Source organism: Marmota monax, unplaced genomic scaffold, assembly GCF_021218885.2.
Source record: "Marmota monax isolate L192 unplaced genomic scaffold, Marmota_monax_Labrador192_F-V1.1 WCK01_AAM20220418_F8-fsc00018, whole genome shotgun sequence".
In the NCBI taxonomy this organism is placed as follows: domain Eukaryota; kingdom Metazoa; phylum Chordata; class Mammalia; order Rodentia; family Sciuridae; genus Marmota; species Marmota monax.
Genome location: NW_026692201.1, coordinates 615,595 through 639,491, shown reverse-complemented (window position 1 = coordinate 639,491; position 23,897 = coordinate 615,595). Strand labels below are relative to the sequence as shown.

The 23,897-nt window shown below is 38.4% G+C and overlaps 1 protein-coding gene and 1 long non-coding RNA gene across 5 annotated transcripts in view; one reads left to right on the top strand and one right to left on the bottom strand.

The window, feature by feature from the left end:
* Sv2c (synaptic vesicle glycoprotein 2C) overlaps positions 1-23,897 on the top strand; it is a 223,614-nt gene that overhangs the window by 186,221 nt on the left and 13,496 nt on the right. The window contains exons 5-12 of the mRNA XM_058574048.1: positions 3,066-3,199; positions 3,676-3,765; positions 9,422-9,532; positions 9,936-10,024; positions 13,550-13,714; positions 16,721-16,854; positions 18,308-18,511; positions 18,973-19,132. Of these exons, the coding sequence (XP_058430031.1) occupies positions 3,066-3,199; positions 3,676-3,765; positions 9,422-9,532; positions 9,936-10,024; positions 13,550-13,714; positions 16,721-16,854; positions 18,308-18,511; positions 18,973-19,132 (1,087 nt within the window). The remainder of the gene's footprint in view (positions 1-3,065; positions 3,200-3,675; positions 3,766-9,421; positions 9,533-9,935; positions 10,025-13,549; positions 13,715-16,720; positions 16,855-18,307; positions 18,512-18,972; positions 19,133-23,897) is intronic.
* The window catches only part of LOC131423597 (uncharacterized), a 39,310-nt gene that overhangs the window by 4,966 nt on the left and 10,447 nt on the right, over positions 1-23,897 (bottom strand). Inside the window, exons 1-5 of one of the 4 annotated variants that reach the window (XR_009225325.1) lie at positions 18,951-19,076; positions 15,068-15,146; positions 8,220-8,395; positions 7,911-8,040; positions 4,836-4,946 (exon numbers count right to left, since the gene is read on the bottom strand). This is a non-coding gene — a long non-coding RNA (uncharacterized LOC131423597). Of the gene's footprint in view, positions 1-4,835; positions 4,947-7,910; positions 8,041-8,219; positions 8,396-15,067; positions 15,147-18,950; positions 19,077-23,897 lie in introns of those variants that run through there. The other 3 variants (XR_009225327.1, XR_009225326.1, XR_009225324.1) reach the window with 3 other exon arrangements.

The window sequence follows — 23,897 nt, the reverse complement described above, 5'->3', positions numbered from 1 at the left end:
AAGGAATAAGAAGACAGACTTCATGGCTAATGACATAGAGGCAGACCTGAGCAGCAATGAACAGGCTAATCTTCAGCTGTTCTAAACTGAGCAGAGCTGGCCTCTGGATCAGTTAGTTCTCTTCTGGTTTTATTTATTTATTTTTTTTCAACTATTTATTATTTAGTTGTAGTTGAACACAATATCTTTATTTAATTTATTTATTTGTATGTGATGCCGAGGATGGAACCCAGGGCCTTGCACAAGCTAGGCGAGCACTCTACTGTTAAGCCACAACCCCAGCCCCTTATTTTTTTTTTTATTTTTAAATTTATTTATTTATTTTAGTTGTCAATGGACCTTTATTTTATTTATTTATATGCAGTGTTGAGAATTGAACCCAGTTCCTTACACATGCTAAGCAAGCACTTTACCACTGAGCTACAACCCCAGCCCTCTCTTTTGATTTTACATTGTTATCCAATATCCTTGGTAGACTGAAACCTTCTCAACTGGAATCACTTTGTAGTAAGTCTCTTCATCCACTGATTTCATGTTCCAAGACAACCTTCCTAAAACCAGCTGTTGAGAAGGAGCCTGATGGCTTTGGAGGGGCATCTGGAGAAATCTAGGCAAAAGCAGGGAGCCTGGAGTTTCATAGAGAATAGCTACAATTCTCCAACTTAATTTCACCCATCAAGCTAGTGAGGGACCTGTGTCTGGTTTAGGTATGAAGTGTCCCCAAAAAGTATTGTGTAAGACAGCACAGAAAATTTAGAGGGTGAAATGCTCGGGTTATGAGACCCTTAATCCAATCAGCATGTTAATCCACTTGAATGGATTAACTGGGTTGCAGGTAGGGTGGGCTGGAGGAGATAGGTCTCTGGGAGCATGTCTTTGGGGTATATATTTTGTCCCTGGTGAACAGAGCCCTCTCTCTGCTTCCTTGTCACCACATCCTGAGCTACTTTCCTCTGTCACACCCTTCTACCTTGATGTTCTGCCTCATCTCGAGCACAGAGCAACAGAGTCAACCATCTATGGACTGAGACCTTTGAAACCATGAGCACCAAATAAACTTTTCCTCCTCTACATTGTTCTTGTCAGGTCTTTTGGTCACAGTGGTGAAAAAGCTAACTATCACAAGCTGTAATTACAAAGAGGAGTGTATCAGTTTCCTATTACTGCTGCAATAAATCACCACAAATGTTTCAGCCTCAAACATTATAAATTTATTATCTGACACTTCTTGAGGTCAGAAGTTCAAGTACACTGGCAGAGTTTCACTAGGAGAGGAGTCTTGGCCTTTTCTACCAGTCACCTACATTCCTTGGCTTGTGGTCTCTGCCTCAATCTCCAAAGCAAGCAGCATGGCGTCTTCAAATCTCCCCAGTCCAACCTCGGCTTCTGTCCTTCTCTCACTCAGATTCTCCTACTTCCCTCTTGTCCATTGAAGGACACTTGCATTTACACTTGGCCTAGTCACATACTGCAGGACAATCTTTCTCTCCATATGTTTGACTTAATAATTCTTGCTGCGTCTCTTTTCATGTAGGGTAACATGTTCACAGACTCTGGAGATTGGGATGAGAATGGCTTTGCTGGGAGGAAGCATTATTCCATCTACAAGAAGCATCAACTCTACTCACTGTAGTAAATTTCTCCTTTACAAACTTCACTTTCTGAACTAACATATTTGATCGATGGTACCAGAGCCTTCCCCTATTTGTCTTTGATCCTCTTCCTTGTACTTTATGGAATGTGCTCTAGCCTGAAATTTAACAGATCACTGAAATCTTTCATTTTTCTTCCAATGTTTAAAATAATAGAACCTAGAATGTCTTTTTTTTTTAAAAAAAAAAGATATTTAGATGAAGCTCTGAAATCAAATATGAAATAAGCAGTTATATTTCCCCTGTTCCATCATAGAATTTATTCTGCATTGGATAGGTAAAACTTTTTAATTTATGCCACATAAAGCATCAAAAGCAATCATATTTCCCTAACATTTATTTAAAAATTAATTTATCAACCCCCATAATATCCATATACTAAATTCCCAGGAAAATTTATTAATCTAAGATTAATATAGTATGTCATTGATGCTTACATCACTTGTCAACAAATTCAGTGAGTGAGTGGGTACACACATGAGGCCATGTGTTGATATATAATTCTGTTTCAAATCCTGACAGGGAAGATTCTGATATGTGACTTCAGCTCTGTGGCCTTGAGGAAGTTATGTCACCTTCAGAATCTCACTTGGCTTTTGTGTGAACAGTGAATAATTATACAGTTCTCCTGGGACTGGGATGTAGACTACCTGACTTACGTTCACAGAAAGTCTTAGAAACACCAAGCCTTGCTATAAATTAGAATTTCGCTCCACATAATTCATCTCTGCCTCTATAAATCTCCTCTGTGTTTTCAATTAGATTTGATACGCCTCATTACTTTGCATTTAGAATCATGTTTGCATTTTCCTTTCAACCATTTTAATATTCATTCAAAGATTGGCTTTTTGTTCTTAAAGGCATTTCTGTTTGCATCCCACTGTGGTTGTTTTTTACTATATTAAGATAAAAATTCTATTTTTGTTACATTTAGAAATCTTCAGTTTCTGTTTGGAGCTGGGTACCATGCTCAGCAGACTCGATGTTCCCTTGGCTGCTTCCTTTACTCCAACCTAACTGGGAGCCATGGATGCTGTCTACAGAGAGCCATTTCATGGCAGACAGCAGGGTGGAAAATAGTGGAGAGTGATCTGAAAGAACAAACACAAGATACCCAGCACAGTGACCTATTGGATGAAGCATTTTTCCCTAATTAATGTTGGCCTTTGGGATTTAATTACATATAAGCCCACAGGCACCCCCTACTTAGACCTGAAGCCCTTTGGGGTCAGGCATCTTTATTTCAGCACTGCCAATGGTACACTTAAAACTGAGTTGGTCACCATGGCGGATCAGCTTGTTCCTCTGAGGACAGTAAAACTCGACTGAAAAATCCAGGTGGAGATGCCAGGGGGACTTTCCTGACAGGCTCCTAGAGGAAGCCTTGCTCATTCTTCCCGTCTGCTCTTCCAGGGTGGAGCTTCAGCATGGGCTCAGCCTACCAGTTTCACAGCTGGCGTGTATTTGTCATTGTCTGCGCGCTGCCCTGCGTCTGTTCTGTGGTAGCCCTCACCTTCATGCCTGAAAGCCCCCGGTTCTTGTTGGAGGTAATGTTTATTACATATACTCAAGTAGCCCACATACACTGGAAGGAGTTCCTTGCTAATCCTAGGAATTATGTTGGTCTCTTTGGCAGGTACAGTTTTCCTTCCTACATGGAACCATAGAGGGTTAGATTTCATGAAGACAGGTTTTAAACAACCAATGTGTGGAAAAGCTGCCTCATGGCCAGAAATATTTATGTTCCTCCTTAAACAACCTTTCACTTAATGAAGAGAACATGCCTTATTATTTTGTAAATGAAATTTTGCCCTTCACATGTACTATTCCTAGTTACAGGCACATAGTTTGAACTGCTAGTGTATTCAATGACATCCAGATAATCTGTTTCTGCCGGTGGGACTTATCTACATGCCTTTGCACAATTACACTCTATGTGGTCTGAGAGTACAAGATGGTTATTGGAAAATCAGGGGGGATATGTGTTTTGCTCCTAGAGCCTCACTGCCTGTACATTTCTTAGGTTGGAAAACACGATGAAGCTTGGATGATTCTGAAGTTAATTCATGACACCAACATGAGAGCACGGGGTCAACCAGAGAAGGTCTTCACGGTGAGTCTGCTCAGAGAATCTTCCACACCAGAGTTCGGGACAAATTTTCTGTCAAGGACCAGATTGTAAATATTTGGTGTGTGTGCCCCATCTTTTTATTTATCAGAGTGAAACAATAGCAACTGTTCTTTTTCATAGACTTAACAGAGACTTAAAAAAATTTTCATAGACTTAAAAAAAATTTAAGTCAATAAATAACATCACATATAAAGAACTTTACATGCATTATAAACAAACTCTGCCAAGTACTTGCTTAGCATTTTTTTAGATTTTTGAATGGTTTAAATTTTAATTATTTGTGAAGTTAATAGCTATAATAATTCAGATTGTAAACATTTAATTTATTAAATTTTTTTTAGTTGTTGATGGGCCTTTATTTAATTAATTTATTTATATGTGGTGCTGAGAATCGAACCCAGTGCCTCACACATGCTAAGCAAGTGCTCTACCACTGAGCCATATCCCCAGCCCCAGATTATAAACATTTTAAACTTTGCAAACCATTTAGTGTCTATCACAACTATGCAACTCCACCACAGTAATATAACAGCAGCTACAGATGATGTGTAAATAAATGAGTGTGGTTGTGTTCTAATAAAAGTTTATTTACTCAGATAGGCAGAGGGCTGGTTTGGTCTGTAGGTTGCCAACCCTATCTATGACTAACTATAACTCCACGGCTCTGTGTTTGTTTAAATAATACTACCAGCCTGAGAGATGGGTTAAGGTAGAAAGATCACATTTTGATCTCAGACTTATTCTGACTCCCAGGCTCAGTACCAGAGGACAGGAGGCCCTGGTTGTAGGGATCACCAACAGATATCGCTTGATTTGCTGTCAGAGGAGATCAATGCCTGTTGGGCCATCTCCTCTGCTCTGCCAGGCCACTGCTCTTGCCCCTGAAATGTATTTCCACCTGCTGCTCAGCCAAGAAGCACAGAACATCCTAATGCAGAAGGATTTTAAGTTACGAGACACTCCATTACCACAAAAAGAAAAAAAAAAAGATCAGATTATATGAAACACAGTGGCATTAAATACCCTCACTAGTAATAATTCTGGTCACTAACCTTCCAGGACGTTGCCCAATGACATACAACCCCTCCAAAGATAACCATTCATAGCAACTCCGTAGTGTTTTCTCCAAGTTGTCAGGAATTATCCTTCATAATGCTGAGGCCCTAAGAAACATTAAGATACTTAGTAAAATTTTAAAGTTATTTACTAAGAGTTTTTTTTTAATCTAGTAAAAAATGAGAAAACAATTATACTAGAGGATCAAAGCAGTGTTAAGTAAGCATGAAACTAATCTCTGGGTTTCCTGACAACTGAGGTAAAAGACAGATTTAATAGATTGCATAAGGGTATTTTTCTGTTTTTTTTTTATTAGCATTTTATAATTGTACATAATAATGGAAGTTGTTATTACATATTTATATATGCAAGTAACATAATTCATTCAATTTCCTTCCTTGATACCTCCATTTTCTTTCCCCTCTCCTCTGGTAGATTACATAGTTTTTGATATAAAGTAAATAGCAATGCATTTGTTTTTCAAAAAAAAGTCAACTTTAGTTCTAATTTGTGAAAAGTTTATATAATCTTGTTATAAGGAATACTGAGCAATGTAAGAGATGTTATCTACAACAAAAACTTTACATAAAGGCAAATATTTTACACGTGGCAATTTCTTAGGTCAATAACTAATCAGAATTTGATAAAGGAAGGTAGTCTTGTGGGAAACCAGAGAAAGATAATCCAAATATGTAGCTACACCTTATTGTGGCTTGATAAGAACATAAAAGATGAAAGAATCAAGAAATTTATTTCTAAAATAGGTCTCATTTTATGATACATGTACACACATGAGCACAAACATATATAATGTGTATCCCAATTTCACATTCTACTGACTTCACATTGTTCTCAGGATAAAGACAAAAATCCTCAATGTTGACAACAAGGACAAGACCCTCCTACTTTTCAGGTCCTCTCTGTATATACACTCATCTTTCAGTTCCTAAGGTTTGCCATTCAACCTAATATGTCACAAGCTGTTCTCTATGCCAGGAATGTTCTTCCATCTTCTAGTTTTTATTCCCTATAGAGAATAAACTATATGGAAAGCCAGTCAAATTAATAAAAATTTTTGGAAGGAATGATCGTTTTAAATCTTTTGATATACACAGTCATACAAGTAGACTAAAAATGTTTTGTTGTAAAAAAGTTTAAAAGGATGTTCACTAAAACATAAAAGGAACCTACGTAAGAACTTCAGTGGCTTTAATAGTATCAATTACAGTTGTTAAAACATGTAAAATGGACCCTGATTAGGTATCTTATTTATTCAGTTCATTTCTACTTAGGAAATGGATTTTTTTATAATGTAAAGATGTGCTGTAGTCTGGCCTATATCCAAATTATCAGATGTTAATTTCCAGTGGTGAGAATCCAACCAAGGACCTCTGTATGCTAGGCAAACACTACCACTGAGTTATACCACCAACCTCACAGATGCTTCATTAGCAAAATTTTCTATGCAATGTGATGGAGAAATGAAAATCAGTAATGGATATCCCCCATTCAAGGCCAGGTGGCCTTTTAATAGGCCCTTCTTTTGAGTTAATGTACAACAGCATTAACGTTATTAACAATTTTTAAAATTAGATAATCATAAGGTTAGAGGAAACTTGAGATGTCATCTAGATACTTCATGTTATTTAATCCTTCTCATTCAGACAAGGATAAATCCTTATCAAATACCTTCTGAGAAAGTGTCTCTGTAGGTTCTCATTGCCCTGCTTGCCTACCTTTTCTTCAAGAAGGCTTGAGTCACCAAACCTACTCATGGTCATCCTTGTTATTACATAAATGTTGAAGAAGAATAATGTGGAAATGCACCAAAAGAATGGATAATCTCCAAGTCTTTTATACATGACTTCTAAAATCATTACATGATTCTACCATGACAAATTTATCTTTTTTTTTAGTTCTATATACAATACAATAAAGTTGCATGCATTTTACCCAAAGTCTCCTCTTTAAGCTCTTCTTGATCTGTCCTTACCTTAAGTATTTTCCGAGACTTCATTTTCAGCTAACTTCTCTGTTAACCCCCTACACACTCTCCTTAATTGTTCTCAGCTATTTCATGTGTCTCTGTCTCCTAATGCACAAATCTCCTAAGCTCCAGACATGTATGTTGAAGGGCTTTGTGAACATCCTTCTGTATCCAATGGCCCTTCAAACACTATGTCTCTAAACCTGAACTTATCACCGTTATATCCAAAGAATCACCATTTCCTCTTATTTCACCTCCTAAATTGCCAGTCATAATTTTCCTTACTTTCCAGTTCTTACTGCCACCAATTTGGCTCAATCTTCATCACTCAATGCCCTCTGACCTTGCACTATTTGCCAAAAATGCCAAACTCTTTGTTGTTAGCCACTGCAGTGTTTTCCCTCACATCTCCAATGTTTGTACATGTTATTCCTCCAAACAGTTTATACACTTAGCAAATATGATACTTCTATGTCCACCTCAATTCAAATTCTGGAGTCCATGAAGCTTTCTGATTTTCATCAAATTGAATGTTCTGAACAGTATTTTTCTCATTCTATACAGACCTCCACATGAGCACTTTCACTCTCATGTGGTAATTGCTTGGAAGTTATGATGTTTCATGTTTACAGCTCCAGTAGGTGCCAATGAATGGATGAATGATCAAATGATGATGAGTGGAGAAGTGGAAGCCTCTCAAAAGTAAAACGTTGAATTATGAGAACATTCTTTGCCAGACTCAGTGGTGTAAACCTATAATCCCAGCTACTTAGGAGACTAAAACAGAGGATGGAAAATTCAAGGCCAGCCTGAGCAATTTAACAAGACCCTGTCTCAAAACAAAAAGGGATGGAGGTGTAGCTCAGGGGTAAAGCATCCCTGGGTTCAATCCCCAGTATTGAAAAAAAAAAAAACAAAAAAAAAAAACCCAAAAAACTTGTGATTAAAAAAAAAAAACAAAAAACTAGAGTATCACAGAATAATCCCTACATGGATTATTTTGAACTGATTATATTTGAAATTCCATATTTAACCCAGAAATAGACATCTTTGTTCATATAGCCAAAAAGAAACTACTGCCTACCTGGTACAATTTGAAAGATGCTAGGGTTCCCACATCCTCTCTGTTAAAATCCAGCCTCAGAACCAGGATATTGAGGATGGCAATACAGTAGAATTGCTATCTGGAATGTTGACAGGCTTCCCAGAAAAACCTGCTCAAACAAGAATAAAAGGTAAAGGGTAAAGGGTACACATTTCCATGTCCTCTCAGATGGTTCAAAAATCAGCAAGTGTGGATTAACAGGGGAAGGTGGGCCAGGTCCACAAAGGAGGTGTTCTTCCTTTTTTCCTCTTTTCAGGATTCATTCTCTGTGCTGAAAACACTGCTCACCTGTTTTGTAGCTCTTTTCTTAGCAAAAAGTGACTATCTGGAGTCGCAGATGCAGCTTTTCTTGTTGAACTTCTGCCATTGATTTCCCTTGAGAAACTGAAGAATTAGTGTTGATGCTCGGTCACTTGCATTGAGGCCACCTGTGGGATTTGCTGGCTAGCCACTTCTTGGTTAGGCTGCAGGAGAAGGAGGAAAGGGCCTTAGTGACACTCTACAAATACAAGTTTGATGGGAAAGCTTTAAGGAGTATAAAGGTCAATAAAAGAAGGTCAATAAAAATAATTCTTATGGGGCTGGGGCTGTAGCTCAGTGGTAGAGCGCTTGCCTTGCACATGTGAAGCACTGGGTTCTATCCTCAGCACCACATAATCATAAATAAAAATAAAGATATTGGGTTCATCTACAACTAAAAAAATTAAAAAAAATAATTCTTTTATATATATTAGTTGTGGATGAACCTTTATTTTTATGTATTTATCTCTAGTGCTGAGGATGGAACCCAATGCCTCACACATGCTAGACAAGCACTTTGCCACTGAGCTATAGCCCTAACTCCCAAGAAAAATAACTCTTTTTTTAAAATAAGACATTTTGTTTATTAGCGCATTATAGTTTTCATATGAGTTTAATTCAAAATAATTCTTAATGCATAAGTGAATCTGAATGTTTTATCTGCTAATGTCTTCTTCATAGTAATGATTCAGAGAAGGGTATTTTGTTTTCATATCTTTCTGTTACTACTTTCTCTTCCCCCATTTCTCTAAAACATCCCCTGCCACTCATTTCTTGTTCAGTTCTCTTAGGTGCTGTTTGGACCTATATACTTATACCAGTGGTCTCCTATTTGTATGGAGTAATTACTGAATATCACTTACTTTTTATAGGAGTCAGGTTTCACTTCTTTAAAAATATATTGTGAGGGCTGGGGTTGTGGCTCAGTGGTAGAGTGCTCACCTAGCACTTGCAGGGCGCTAGGTTTGAACATCAGCACCACATAAAAAAATGAAATGAAATAAAGGTATTGTATCCAACTACAACTAAAACAATACACACACACACACATATATATATATATAGAGAGAGAGAGTATATATATATATATATATATATAGAGAGAGAGAGAGAGAGAGAGAGAGAGCACGTCAGCCTAAACTCAGCAACTTTAGAGAACTCAGCATTTTGTGCTCTGTTGCTTTCTACAGGTAAACAAAATCAAAACCCCTAAACAAATAGATGAGTTGATTGAAATTGAGAGTGATACTGGAACATGGTACAGGAGGTGTTTTGTTCGGATCCGCACAGAACTGTATGGAGTAAGTACCCAGTTCTGCACTGACCTGCATGTCAACCTCTTACATTTGGGGATAGTGAGAAGAGGGGCTGACCCTACCTATCCCATCAATGGGATTCTTCCTTTTTGTCTAGGACATCTGAACTTGGATGAGGACCAAGCAATCTGACCACTTTGGGATCAGCAGCTAGCCACTATGCCCTGTCCTTGGGTAGGAAGGTGTCAGGCCATAGACAGGCTATCCTGAAGTCCATTGGCCTTCAGGAAGCTGAGAAGTGAAAATTCCAGTATATGTTTCCCTCTGGGGCTTAGGTTGAAATGAATTCAGCCCAACAAAAACTCAGCTGTCTTATAATTCAGTGGAAGGGGCAGGGGAGTGGGGTTGACTAATTGCATAAGAAAACTGTTTCTCTAATATTTCACAGATTTGGATGACTTTTATGAGATGTTTCAACTATCCCGTCAGGGAAAATACAATAAAGCTTACAATCGTTTGGTTCACCCTGTCTTTTGGGTAAGTGATATTTAAATTCTTGGTGAGTGAAATCATTAAATGCTATATTGTAATTCCCAGCCACACTGCTTTCTTTCCTTATTCAGTTCCATGTTATTAACCTATTAAAGGAAAAAATATTTTTATTTTCAGCTTAGATTTGCTGACAATTATGGGTTTTTTAAACCAATTATTTTATTTATCTTGTCTCATAAACCTGGGCTGACAAAACCAATAGCATTTGGAAATCTGATAAGGCCCTGGATGACTCATCCCTGTGACTGTCCAGTGTCCTCTATGCTTCCACTCAGCCCCAGCCACTCAGCCTCTCTGCTCTTCCTTGAATATGCAAACTGTCTCCATCTCAGGCCTTTGCACCACCTCTGCCTGGAACGGTTCCACCAGGTAGCTGCTCACCTCATTTCTTCATCTCACCTCATTTCTTCACCCCCTCCAAGGCCTTCCTTTTTGGTGATGCTGTCCCTAAGTACCTTTTTTGTTTTCCTTTCCCCTTCCTTCCTTCCTTCCTTCCTTCCTTTCTTTTTAAATCATAGCATCTCCACATTCTCTATTCCCTTTTTGGCTTTATTATTCCTTGTGGCACTTTCTACCTTCTATTACACAAAATTCTGTGTGAGAAATAAGACTCTGCCTTACCCCTCTGGAAACTCCACGATGACAGGATTTTTTAAACTACCTTGTTCACTGACATACATCTCTGGAACATAAGCTCAATAAATCATTGTTGCCAAATGAATAAAAATGCCATATATGTGTTCTAAGAAAAAAAGAGATAGAGGGAGAATTTGTGGGATTTTATTTGCTAATAGTTGACATCTCCACTTTAAAATGTGCATGTGTAACTCAATTGTTGCCTAGTTTGCAGTTAAGAAAAAAGCAACTAGATGGTACCCTACACTATCAGCCCAATAGGATTTTGATGCCCAGTGGAACCCAGTATTTACTCTGCAAATTCTCCCTTAACAGCCACAAATTAGAATAGGCAAGTGGTCCAAGATGATAGTTCTTTCCCAAGTGCTGGGTAAGGTATAATACAAGGAAAGGAGGATGGCAGGAAGACCAGGGTCACAGAAGCCCATTCTGCTGGGTGACATGATTAGCTGTGTCATCCAGTTCCTCATTTTTAAGCTAAGGGCTTTGGGTATTTTTGTTTGTTTTGTTTTTGTTTTTGTTTTTTTGTTTTTTAGGATATGGAAAGTAATTCTCACACAATTTCTAGAAAATCTATTAATGTTAGAAGAAAGGATAGCTGAAAATTAGCATATATTAGGTTCTTACTGTATACTAAGCACTAGCACAGGTACAGAGAAGATAAAGATAAGCCAAAGGAAAGTACTTCTCTCAAGGTGAATGTTACCTGAAGATTATCTGGTGTTTATTTTGGTAGCTTACTCAGTAATGACCCATTTCTTTACTGTTATTATTCAACAATGTTAGCATTTAGTGGACATTCAGAAAATGTTTGCTGAATACATGAAAAAGTAGCTGAAACTGCTCCACATTGCGGATGAATGTTCCAGAGAAGCAAGCTTCCCTCATTGTTGCCATTTTTAAGTTTTTGCTCTATGTTTATGAACTAGAGAACAGTAGGAATGAAGTAAGTGTCCCTGAGTCATTTCTTATTCAGTGACTGGCCTCACAACCTCATCATAATAGTTATATCAGATAGTGATCTTAATGTCCCTTTCCCCAGTCTTGAACCACCTTAGAAAATGGGACTGTACCCAAGATTAGCAGTGTCACAATAATAGATACATAATAGATACATGGCACAGATGTTTCAGAAATCCTAATGGCAATAATGATGATAAAAATGGCTCATATTATGTTTTGAACCCCCTTGGTATGTTAGATACTTTGCATTCCATTTAATCTGAGCAACAACCCAGGAAGGAAGGTGGGTACTACTAATCATTACCATATTATAGGTGGGTTAATGAGGGTTTAGCTGACTGGCACAAGTTCACAAATTGGGAAGTGATAAGCTGGAACTCAAACCTACTCCAACTGCAAAGGCTGTGGTCATAACCACTTATTTCCTGTACAGCTAAGCATCATTGGGGACAAATAGAATAGTGATTCCCACGTTTGAGTGCTCATCAGAACAATAACACTCCATATCCAGAGTCTTTCAGTCATCAGGCCTGGTTGGGGCCAAGTTTATGGGCACTGGCCCAGGGATCCCATTTGAGAACTACTACATTAGAGCAGCTCTGTTTACTAGAAACATAATACAAACCACATATGTCCTTTTAAATTTTCTGGTAGACACAAAAACACATACAAAAATAAAAAATAAAAAGAAACATGCAAAATTAATTTTAATACTATATTTTATTCATCTTGTTATGTCCAAAGTAGTATCATTTTTGACATATAATAAATATAAAAATAATTAATTACTGATTTTATATTCTTTTTTCATGTCTTCAAAATCCTGTGATATTTTGTATTTATAGCACATCTACTTTGAACTAGCTGCATTTCAGCTGCCTAGTAGCTGCCTGTGGTTAGTGGCCACTGGTCCAAACAGCAAAAAAGCATGATGTAGCTGTTAGAATATTATGTTAGAGGCCAAGTGGCAGACATAACCTGATTTTTCAGATAGTGATCTTAATGTCCCTTTCCACAGTCTTGAGCCACCTTAGGAAATGGGACTGTACCCAAGACTAGCAGTGTCACAATAATATAGGAACTAACAGAGTCTCCATGAGCAAAAGAGGTCATCCTGAAAAGACTCTCATGCATGTTGGGTCACAGGAGAGAGATGGGGTTTCTCAGTGCAGCAAGGAATGGTAAAAATGACATCGGGGCCAGGTTGCCATATGTCTTAGTCCATTTGTGCTGCTATGAGCAAACATCACAGACTGGGTAATTAATAAGTAATAGAAATTTATTTCTCACATTTCTAGAGGCTGGAAAGTCCAAGATCAAGGTGCCAGGAAGTTGGGTGTCTGGACAGTGCCTGGGCTCTGCTTCTAAGATGGCACTTTGCTGCTGCATCTTCCTTGGGGCTGAACTAAGCATCTCACATTGTGGAAGAGATAGAAGGAGCAAAAGGAGGGAGGCAGCTCCCTGCACACCTACATTTTATTAATCTTATTCATGAGCCCTCACAACTTAGTCATCTCTTAAAGGCCCCAACTCTTAACACTATGACATCGGGTTTAAGATTCAATTTGGGGGTTACACATTCCAACCAAAGCACCACCTATACCACTTCAGGTATAGGATGGGATTTTTTTCTGTATAACTTCCCAAAGAAAGAGTTTAGGGATTACCTACGTGGGGTTTCCCAGCTAACCTCTCTAACTATCTCCCTAACCTGATTTTTGCAGATTACTCTTAAAAGAGCAGGGAGCACACCAATGACTTGTGTGTTGATTCATTCAAATACTATAGGGAGCCAGTCAGAACTGAAAGTGCTTCACTGGGAACCATCACTGCTCTGAAAATGTTGGTGAGGAACTTATTGCCTCAGGCATGACAGCACCTTTACAAACTCATGTTTCTTTATCTTTGCAGGTACTATGGATTATCGGTTTGGTTCCCTGATGTCATTAAACATCTGCAGTCTGATGAATATGCATTGCTGACTAGAAATGTGCAAAAAGATAAATATGCAAATTTCAGTATTAACTTTACAATGGAAAATCAGATTCACACTGGAATGGAATACGACAATGGCAGGTCTAGAAACTTTGAAATCCCTGGCTATTCACAAAAACTCATTTCTTACTAGTATTCTCTGCACAGAAATCTGTAGGGGTTTTTGTTTTGTTTTGTTTTTAGTTTGTACATTTAGTAATTTTCAGGCTGAATGGAAGTTCACTTCCAAATGGAAAATACATGTTTATCAGTTGCTTCATTTAAACTACTTCTGAAACTAAGTTGCCTCACACTCCTTAAATATGGGATTGACCACTATAGAAAGAAAATTCAGAAAGACCTTGAAGAGTAATGAAAATAAGGAAGAGAAAATGCAATGGGTAATAGGTTCTTTAACTCAGGGAAGAAATCTGAAATGTAATGTGATGAGTCTTTCATTCCTGAGAAAGGGAATCACTTTTCATAATTCTTTCCTTCTCCAGTAAGTGGAATCAAACATTGAAGTTAAATTGTATGAGTTTACTTGTTTCAATTAGAGAACAGAAATGATTCCTCCAATGTAAGTATTTTGAAAGCACCAAGGGATGCTATTGAGAATGGGATCTGGAACATCTCTGGATGTCAGGAGACAGAAGTGAACAGGAAGTTGGTTCTGGTTCATTATTTCAGACAGAGAAAGGAATAGGTGACGTACTTATGTTCCTCTATGTGTTGTTTGAGAAAGTAATTGCTGGTACAAGTTCCTGATCGCTTACATTATTCTTAAGAAATTGTCCCAAATTTAAAAATAAAAGTAAAAATCAAAAATAACCAAAGTTACCCAAGGGAAAAAATCAGTTCAGTAAGATAAATTCTGTGGGATGCTTTGTAATGGACAGGAAAGATACCAACTAAGAGGTCTTAATCTAATTTGCAATCTTTGAAGGGCCTAATCATAAAACCATATTGATCAGCTTCACTCTCCCACCTGAAATACTGGCTTGAATCTGCATTTACTTTTTGCAGAAACCTTAGCATCAAATGTTCTGTAATTCTAGGGTAGAAATTTACTTTAAAAATATATTGGTACTATTAGAAATTTCTAAAATCTGTTTGTGAATGTCTCAGTCATAATCTTAGTGATATTTGTTACTAACTAAACTACTTAACTAAAGTTTTAAGATGGGCAAGGCAAAGTAGCACATGCTTCTAATCCTACTATTCAGGAGACTGAGGCAAGAAGATTTTAATTTGGAGGCCAGCCTGGGCAGTTTAGTGAGACACTGTCTCAAAATAAAGTAAAAAGGAGCTGGGTGCTGGAGTTGTGGCTCAGTGGTAGAGCACTTGCCTAGCATGTGTGAGGCACTGGGTTCGATTCTCAGCACTGCATATAAATAAATGAATAAAATAAAGGTCCATCAGGCTGGGATTGTGGCTTAGTAGTAGAGCGCTCACCTAGCACGGGTGGACCCGGTTCGGGTTCAATCCTCAGCACCACATAAAAATAAAGGCATTGTGTTGTGTCCATCTACACCTGAAAAACAAATATAAAAAAATAAAGGTCCATTAACATCTAAAAACTAAAGATTTAAATAATAAATAAAAGGAACTGGGTATGGTGGCCCATGTCTTAATCCAGCAGCTCTGGAGGCTGAGGCAGGACGATCCCAGGTTTAAAGCCAGCCTCAAAAGCAAAGCACTAAGCAACTCAGTGAGACCCTGTCTCTAAATAAAGCACAAGATAGGGCTGGGGATGTCTCTCAGTGGTCGAGTGTCCCTGAGTTTGATCCCCAGTACTCAAAAAAAACAAAAACAAAAACAAAAAACAAACTAAAATTGCTTCCCTTTTCCAAATTCAATCTACTTTCAAAAAACTGATAACCTTTAGTGCATATAGATTTTTTTTTTTTCCCTTTGCGTCCCTGCAGTACACATTGAAACTAGATAATTTTTTTAGGCTGGTTGGTCTGTGAGGCCACAGTGTATTTTGAACTGACAAATGTAATCAGGCATTACAATGAGAATAATTTTGAAAGTACTCAATAGTTAGTGATTACTTTCCAGTAAGCTCACCTTCCTAGAAGGATTAGTCCCTTTCTGTCCTTAATAGGTATAGTCTTGGTATAGTAGCTCCTTCCCAGATGATCAAGCATTTTCCTCTCAGTGACTAGCTAAGGGTATATTCAGTCTTAATACAGAACTAAGATACATTGATGATATTTATATGTGTCAGCTTGGAGCCCTTATTAATCTAAATCACAGACTCTCCTAAGATGTTATGGTTATTAAGACTGTTATTATCTTTACCACCTAGAATTCCCCCTTACAATGCCCAAAAGGCTTCTCAGCAGGTTTCATCATTCTACCAAATGTAAACAGAACTCTCCTAATTCTATTTGACTCAAGGAATATCTGTTGACCTTGAGGAAGAAAATACTCCTAGAAATGAGTATAACCTTTTTACTTCCTGACCTGGAGGCAGTCATTTTTCATGTAAATGAAACAGGATTTTCTGCCCTCTCTTCAAGATAATTGGAAGTCCCCACACTAGAATGAAGAGGCCTGGGATTGTCAGCTCAGGAAACAGATTTTCACTGAAAGTTCAGGGGACTGGAAGTGAAACTCAGTGGTACAGCACTTGTCTAGCAGGTGTAAAGCCCTACCCCAAAAATAAAAATAAAAATTCAGGGAGGAACATATCATCAAGTTAGAAACATTAACCCTAAACAGGAAATTTTCAAATAAAGGCATATCTGAAGAAACAGGAATATAGGATTTCAAAGTAAATAAGTAATAGGTAATCTTCAGACTCTCTACCTTGCATACCACACAAAACCTTTTACCAACATTGCAAAAAAACTAAGTGAGCTTGAGTGTCATTGCTTCTCCTACCGGGAAATGACAGTGAGCAATGAAAGAGACAAAGACCAGGATGCTCAAGGGGAAAAACAGAAAAGCAAAGAGTTTAGAAAATCCAGAACCCTTTGTTCTTATAATTAAGAAAGTCTATCATGAGGCATCACATCTCTAAACCTGTTTGACTTAGCTTTGAACTCTAATGGCTACAGGTCATTGATGTGAATTTGTGTGCATTTGTGTGTTGAACAGATTCCTAGGGGTCAAGTTCAAATCCGTAACTTTCAAAGACTCAGTGTTTAAGTCCTGTACCTTTGAGGATGTGACTTCAGTCAACACCTACTTCAAGAACTGTACTTTTATTGATACTGTTTTTGACAACACAGGTATGTGTGCCAGTTAGCTCTGCCTCCAGCTGGGGCCTCTTCAAAAGGCCCAGCTGTTGGCAGAAATGTGATAACCATGTGATGATGTGGCTAGGGGTTTGTGTGGGAAGTGGAGATTAAAGTAAATGAACAAGTTCCCTGAGTCAGATTGAATCAAAGGTAAGCGTGTGTTGTCTTTCTTTGTCAGATTTAGTGTAAATGGGGCTTGCTTAAGTTTAGAGTTGACATACACACACACACACACACACACACAAAATCCTTTGGTGAATAATTTTTAAAGCAAAGAATTAACCTGCGGAATGCTGGTTTCAAAATCTGGCATTTGCTTAAAAGAGCATACATTAACTCTAGTAACAGATATGGACAATATGTATCTATGCTCAAATATTATATTTTATCCCAATCAATATAATAAAGTCAGAAAAAAAAAGGAAGCCAACACTGATTGAGACTTTACCATATGCCATTTCCAGGTCATCAAACATTCATTATCTAATTAGTTTTTATAATAGCAGAGGTTTAGAAAAATTAATTTGTTCACAATCATAGAACCAATAACAGGTGATATTTAAAGATGGGTTTATCTGATTATAAAGCCCATGTTCTCCCATGCTCACACATTGATCCTATTAAATGAGTCCAGAATAACAACTTGTCACTGTCAGGAGGATCAGCCTTACCTTCTTGGTGTTCAGACAAGAGAAGCTTTGCCTGGCTCCAAGTGAGAATGGGGTCAAAGTGTCTTTGTTTATTAAATAGAGCTGTCTTTCACTACCCTGTAACCCATTGAACCTCAGAGGACCAGGTTTTTTAGGAAAATCTTGATTAGCAAATAAGATAACAAGTTTATCACAAGGTTTTCAGCAACACCTACTACCCCGTGCAATTCTTCTTAGAGCCAAGTTCAAGGAAAACTTCACAAGGAGAATGACCTTCAAAGGAGAATCACCTCAGTAGATTCCTCAGTGGATTCGTCCACGTAGACCTTAAATTACAGCCTCAGGAACCCAAGGAAATTCCCTCTCCTGGGTGCCTCTGAGTCCCATAAAATAGCAATAATAAGGTTGATCCATGCACATTTTAAACAAATTGTTTTTATAATTATAGTGTGGAAACTATTAGTGCTATAATGATGGCTTTTATGTAGCATGATAATTAGAATAAAGTAATATTGTAAAGGACTAAGCAAGTAATACAATTTGCAGTAGCCAGCTATAGAAAATCAGAAGATAACTGACTCTTTAACTTAATTGATTCCTTTCAACAAAGGTATCCCTCCCTCTGTTCGTTTATAATGTGAGGTACTGGACTAGAAACCATTGATCTGGCCTGGAGAAGAAAAGTCAAGTCAGCCCAGCCCTAATTTTTTCTGAATTCATTGTAGGTTTTCTGATATTGGTATGTTGCTCATACCTGGAAAGAGCTTGATGCATTTTCTCTGTTGTTTCTACAGATTTTGAGCCATATAAATTCATTGACAGCGAATTTCAAAACTGCTCATTTTCTCATAACAAAACGGGCTGCCAGATTACCTTTGACGATGACTACAGTGCCTACTGGATTTATTTTGTCAACTTCCTGGGGACATTGGCAGTGTTGCCAGGGAACATCGTGTCTGCACTCCTGATGGACAGAATTGGGCGCTTAACCATGCTAGGTGTGTGCTCAATTTCATGTAGAAGGAAAGGGCTGCCCCTGCACTCTAGGGGGAGCCTGCTTCCTACTATGTACCCTTTCCCCTAGAGATTTACATCCCATGAGGAGAAATCCCTTAGACCCTTCATTAAGACTAAATTGCAGTGAAAGTTATGTCTAATTACATTTCATTTGAGCAGTTTTCATGAGTTAACAGACTGAAAAACTAATTATGTGTAACTAATGTATATTTTCCACTTAAGTAACTGAGTAATGGAACATGTGCATTTCATACTTGCTGCTTTCAGAAAGCAGGGAGATGAACTTTCATATAGGTGAACACCCTTGTACTGGAGCTTTATGGAACCCAGTTTGCAACTTTCCCATGGATTTTTGTTTTCCTAAGAGTTCTCAAAGGCTCAAGAGTCCTTGCTCTGCTGAGATGACAGGAAACACTTCACCTTGTATCTGTATTGTTGGCAGGTGGCTCCATGGTGCTCTCGGGGATCAGCTGCTTCTTCCTTTGGTTTGGCACCAGTGAATCCATGATGATAGGCATGCTGTGTCTATACAATGGACTGACCATCTCAGCCTGGAACTCTCTTGATGTGGTCACTGTGGAACTTTACCCCACAGACCGGAGGTATGTTGAAAGAGCCTCTGGGATAGAGCTGGTCCAAATCCCATGGGACCACTGAAAAATTATAAAAACTAAGCCCAACTGCTACATCCCCAAGAAAGTAAAACATCCCCAAAGTATCATGCTTATAAAGCTACAGGTTCCACATTCCTCTTTTAAAAAGAAAATGTAGGGTCCAAAGTACATGTATGAAGACACAAATTGGTGTAAATATACTATGTATACAACCAGAGATATGAAAAATTGTGCTCTATGTAATAAGAATTGTAATGCATTCTGCTGTTATATATAAATTTTAAAAAAAAAGAAATGTAGGGGAATACAGTTCCTAATAGGAAGTAATAGGGCAATGAAATCAGGGAAGAAATTTAATTGTGCCCATGACTTAATTTGTTGGCTAACAGTGTGAGGGAGCTATAATGAAGTGGTGAGGATTAGAACTTAATAGCCTGTCTTGGCCCACATTTTGAGTAGCTAATCAGTCTTGCAAGGGTGATTACCTTATATTTGCAGGTGTCTGCATGAGCTCTGCATTAAGCAAGAGAGGTCTCTAGCACATATGTGTTGACCTTCCTGGTCTATTGAAGGAACGTCTAACATACTCCTATTAAAAAAAAAAGAGAGAGAAAAAAAGAAAAAGAAAGAAGGAAAGAAAAGATTGCTGTTGGAGGAAAATTTCTCACCGAATCCTAAGTGGAGACACAGACTACACCTTATATCAGAGAAAGGGCTAGAAGGAGGGATTTAAGTAGAGCCTCAGCAGCTGGATAATTAAATTTAAACAATGGAATTCCTGTTTTGCCATTTGACATAAGCTAAGACAAATGCCTTTTTCTACTTTCTATTTCATGGACAACTCTCACACTTTGTTGCCATGGAAGACCTCTGTGTTGGAATATACAGACTTCAAAATGAAGGAGGAAGGTTTTTACCCTAGGATCATTCTGAGACACTTAGGGCATTGATTTGCCATTGATCCAGGGTCCCGCCCCTGACTTTTCATTCCTTTGGTTTATTGATCACAATAGGATACATCTTCTGCATTTCCATATTCTAATTTCTATTTCTTCCTCAGGAACATCTTTTCCTGAGCTTACATAAGTGCTATCGGCATTCCTATATATTCCTATATGCATCTTCTTATAGAACACTCAAAACTAAGGAAGCTTTATTTCATAAACATGTCTGTTTATGAAATATTCTAATTCAGACCCTCAGTGAACCCCCAAGTACATACATGGGCTCTGAAAGAAACCATTTATAGCTTCTCCTTCATTTATTCAATATGTGTTAGTTCTTTACCTTTGCAAGCACCCTGGGGATAAAGTTGCAGCCAAAAGCAAGTGTTCAGCTTGCACTGAGTTGGTTTGTTTCAACCAACCTGTCATTTTGGAAACAAGGCCCACCCAGATGTGGATTAAACTATTTATTTAAAATAAGCCCCTCCAATCATGTATATTAGTACATGCCTGTAATCCCAGTGACTCAGGAAACTGAGGCATGAAGATTAAAAGTTCAAGGCCATCCTCAGAAACTTACTGAGAGCCTGTCTCAGAATCAAAAATAAAAAGATCTGGCTACGTAGCTCAGTGGTAGCACACCTCTGGTTCAATCCCCAATATCAAATAAACAAACAAACCATGTTAGCAAAGCTATCACAGAGCCTCCATTCTTTTTGTGTTGCACTATGAATTTGAAACTATTGTAAATTAAATCAGCTGCTTGTTCCTTTTCCGTATGAAATAGAAGGATGAGCATTTATGGAGGGAAAATTTGGCTTGAAAACAGAAAACTCAAGCTGTGGTTGTAGCTCAGTGGTAGAGATCTTGCCTAACATCTGTGAGGCCCTGGGTTCGATCCTCGCACCATATTAAAATAAAGGTATTTTGTCCATTTACAAATTATATATAAAACTTGTTGGACATAGTGGTACACACCTGTAATTCCAGCTACTCAGGAAGCTGAAGCAGGAAGATCACAAGTTCATACATGGTCAGAAACTTAGTGAGACCCTGTCTCAAAATAGAATAAAAAGGACTGGGAAGGTAGCTCAGTGTTGGACCACCAGGAAAAAAAAGAAAGAGAAGGAAGGAAGGAAGGGAGGGAGGGAGGGAGGGAGGAAGGAAGGAAAGAAAAACTCAGGAATTGGGTAAGTTCATCCTCAGAAATGGGAACCTGCTATTATTCTGTGTCAGAAAGCTTAAATATCAATTGAGGTAAAAGCAGAAGTTTCTGTTCGTATGAGTTCAGGTCCTCTGAAAAGCAGAAATCAAGATTGGGTTAAACATGCAAAGACTCAACAGGCCTTTTGTACTCGTTTCTGTCCAGAGCTTAAGGACAAGTAAAGATGAGTTATAACATGGTATGGTCAGGGTTATGGTGAGGGAAGGGCATGGTGCTCTGAAAGCATTGGCGCATCAGAGCAGGTTTAGAAGTAACATCTCAGTTGAGGCCTGGAGAATAGTGAATGGCAGCCATACCAAGGGATGGAAAGAACATTTCAGTCAGAGCAAATGTCACCTGAAAAATCTCTCCAAAGAAAAAGTTAACAAAGTTAGGCAGAAACAAACAAACAAACAAAATAGGTCATGAAAATGCTTGAACATTGCGTTATATGGGGATTATGTGAGCCCTTGAGGTGTTTCAGGGAGAAAAACGAGGTAAGACTAGAATTCACTCTTGTGACCAGAGAGGAGGCAGGGCATCTCCTTAGGACACTGAAGGTGGTGATATGGACAAAAATGTAGATTGAAAAGAAGTCAGCATTTAACATGTTCATGGAATTTTAAGAATAAAATCAACAAAACTTGGTGCTTGATGAAATGTTGGGGTGAGGAAAAGAGGTTGTCAGAGAGGATTCTGTTTCTGCTTGCACAGTTGAAAGGATGGTTGTGGCTGTGTTGAGACGGGGACTCAGGAGGAACAGCAGGTTCGAGCTGGGGTCAGAAAAATACTGAGTTCCATTTGGGACATGTTGAATTTTCATTTCAACATGGAGCCGTCCAATATGCATTTGAATATTTATGTTGGATACCAGAAAGAATCCTGGGGATAGAGTCCATTCACTAATTCACAAGACAGATGTTTATGGAATGCATACTGTGTGCCAGAAACCATCCTAGTCAGACACAACAGTGAACTCACAGAGTGCCTGGCCTTGAAGGAGTCTACATTCTAGTTTGGGAAAGCTGGTCAATACAATTAGATAAATGAAGTAGGCATTAGTGTATCAGGTGGTGCTGAGTGCTAAAGGGAAAAATAAAGCCATATAGGGATATAGAAATTGCTAAGGTAAGGAGAGTTGTAATTGCATATAGGATAGCCAAGGGAGATGTAGACCCTGTAAAGGTGACATTTTAGCAGAGACCCAGGCAGATACTTTGGAAGACAGCTTTCACAGCCAAAGCAACAGCAAGTGCAAAGGCCCCAAGGTGGGAGTAGAAGCTACCAGTTGGCAGGCTGGAGCAGAATGAGCAAGATAGAAGGTAAGAGTGACAGGCCCAGAGGGACTCTCAGGTCTTCATTATGAGTGAAATAAAACCTGTTGCAGGATTTTGGGCAGCGGAGTGATGTGATCTGGCTTATAGTTAAAAAGAGAACTGGTTTTGTGTTAAAAATAAATTCTATGCCTGGGCATGGTGGTGCTCATCTGTAATCTCAGCTATTCAGGAGGCTGAGATAGGGGGATCACAAGTTCAAGACTGGCCTGGACAACTTAGTGAGACACAGTCTCAAAATAAAATAAAAAAAGGCTGGGGGTAGAGCTAAGTGGTAGAATACCCCTGGGTTCAATCCCTAGTACTTCAATAAATCAATAAAACAAACTTTAGGGGATCTGAGATGAATTCAGGGAGACCAGTTAGGAGGCCACTACAACAACTGTGGCAAGAGATAATAGGACCACTGACTGCGGTGAGAAGTGATTGGATTCTAAAAATATGTCCAAGACCAACAAGCATTGTTGAAAGATGGAATGTGAGATGTGAGAGGAAAAGGTATTCAAGATGACTTTGGGGTTTTACCTGAGCAATGGAAAATCTGAGATGCCACTTACTGAAATGGGAAAGACTGCAAGAGGAAGTTAAGCAGAACTGGGATCTCTGTTCTGTTCGTGTGAAGTTTGAGATGCTATTAAATATCTTAGTGGAGATGCTAAATAGGCAGTTGGACAGATAGCAGAGTTCAGGGGAGAAATCCAGGTGGGAAATAAAAAAATGTAAACTCTTTTAGCATATAGATATGCCTTACAGTATGACGGTGGGTGAGGCCACAAAAAGAGAAGTAGTAGATAAAAGAAAGTTTTGAAGACTGAGCTCTGAGACACTAGGAAATAGAGAGGTCAAAGAGACAAGGAGAAACTAGCTCATGAGATTGGAAAGCAGCACTGAGAGGAAAAGACAAGGAAGGGCTGGAGTTGTACAGCTCAGTGGTAGAGTGCTTGCCTAGCATGTGTGAAGCACTGGGTTCGATTCTCAGTACCACATATAAATAAATAAAATAAAGGTCCAATTAACAACTAAAAAAAAATATTTTAAAGAAAAGATAATCGAAGTGCTAAGTCTGGGAAATCAAGTGAAGAAAGTAGTTCAGGAGGTGAAAGTAATCAGATGTGATAGATGCTACTGATGGATCAAAAAGATAAGGATGGGGGCTGAGGTTGTGGCTCAGTGGTAGAGCGCTCACCTAGCATGTGTGAGGAGCTGGGTTCGATCCTCAGCACCACATAAGAATGAATGAATAAATAAATAAAAGGTATTGTGTCCAACTA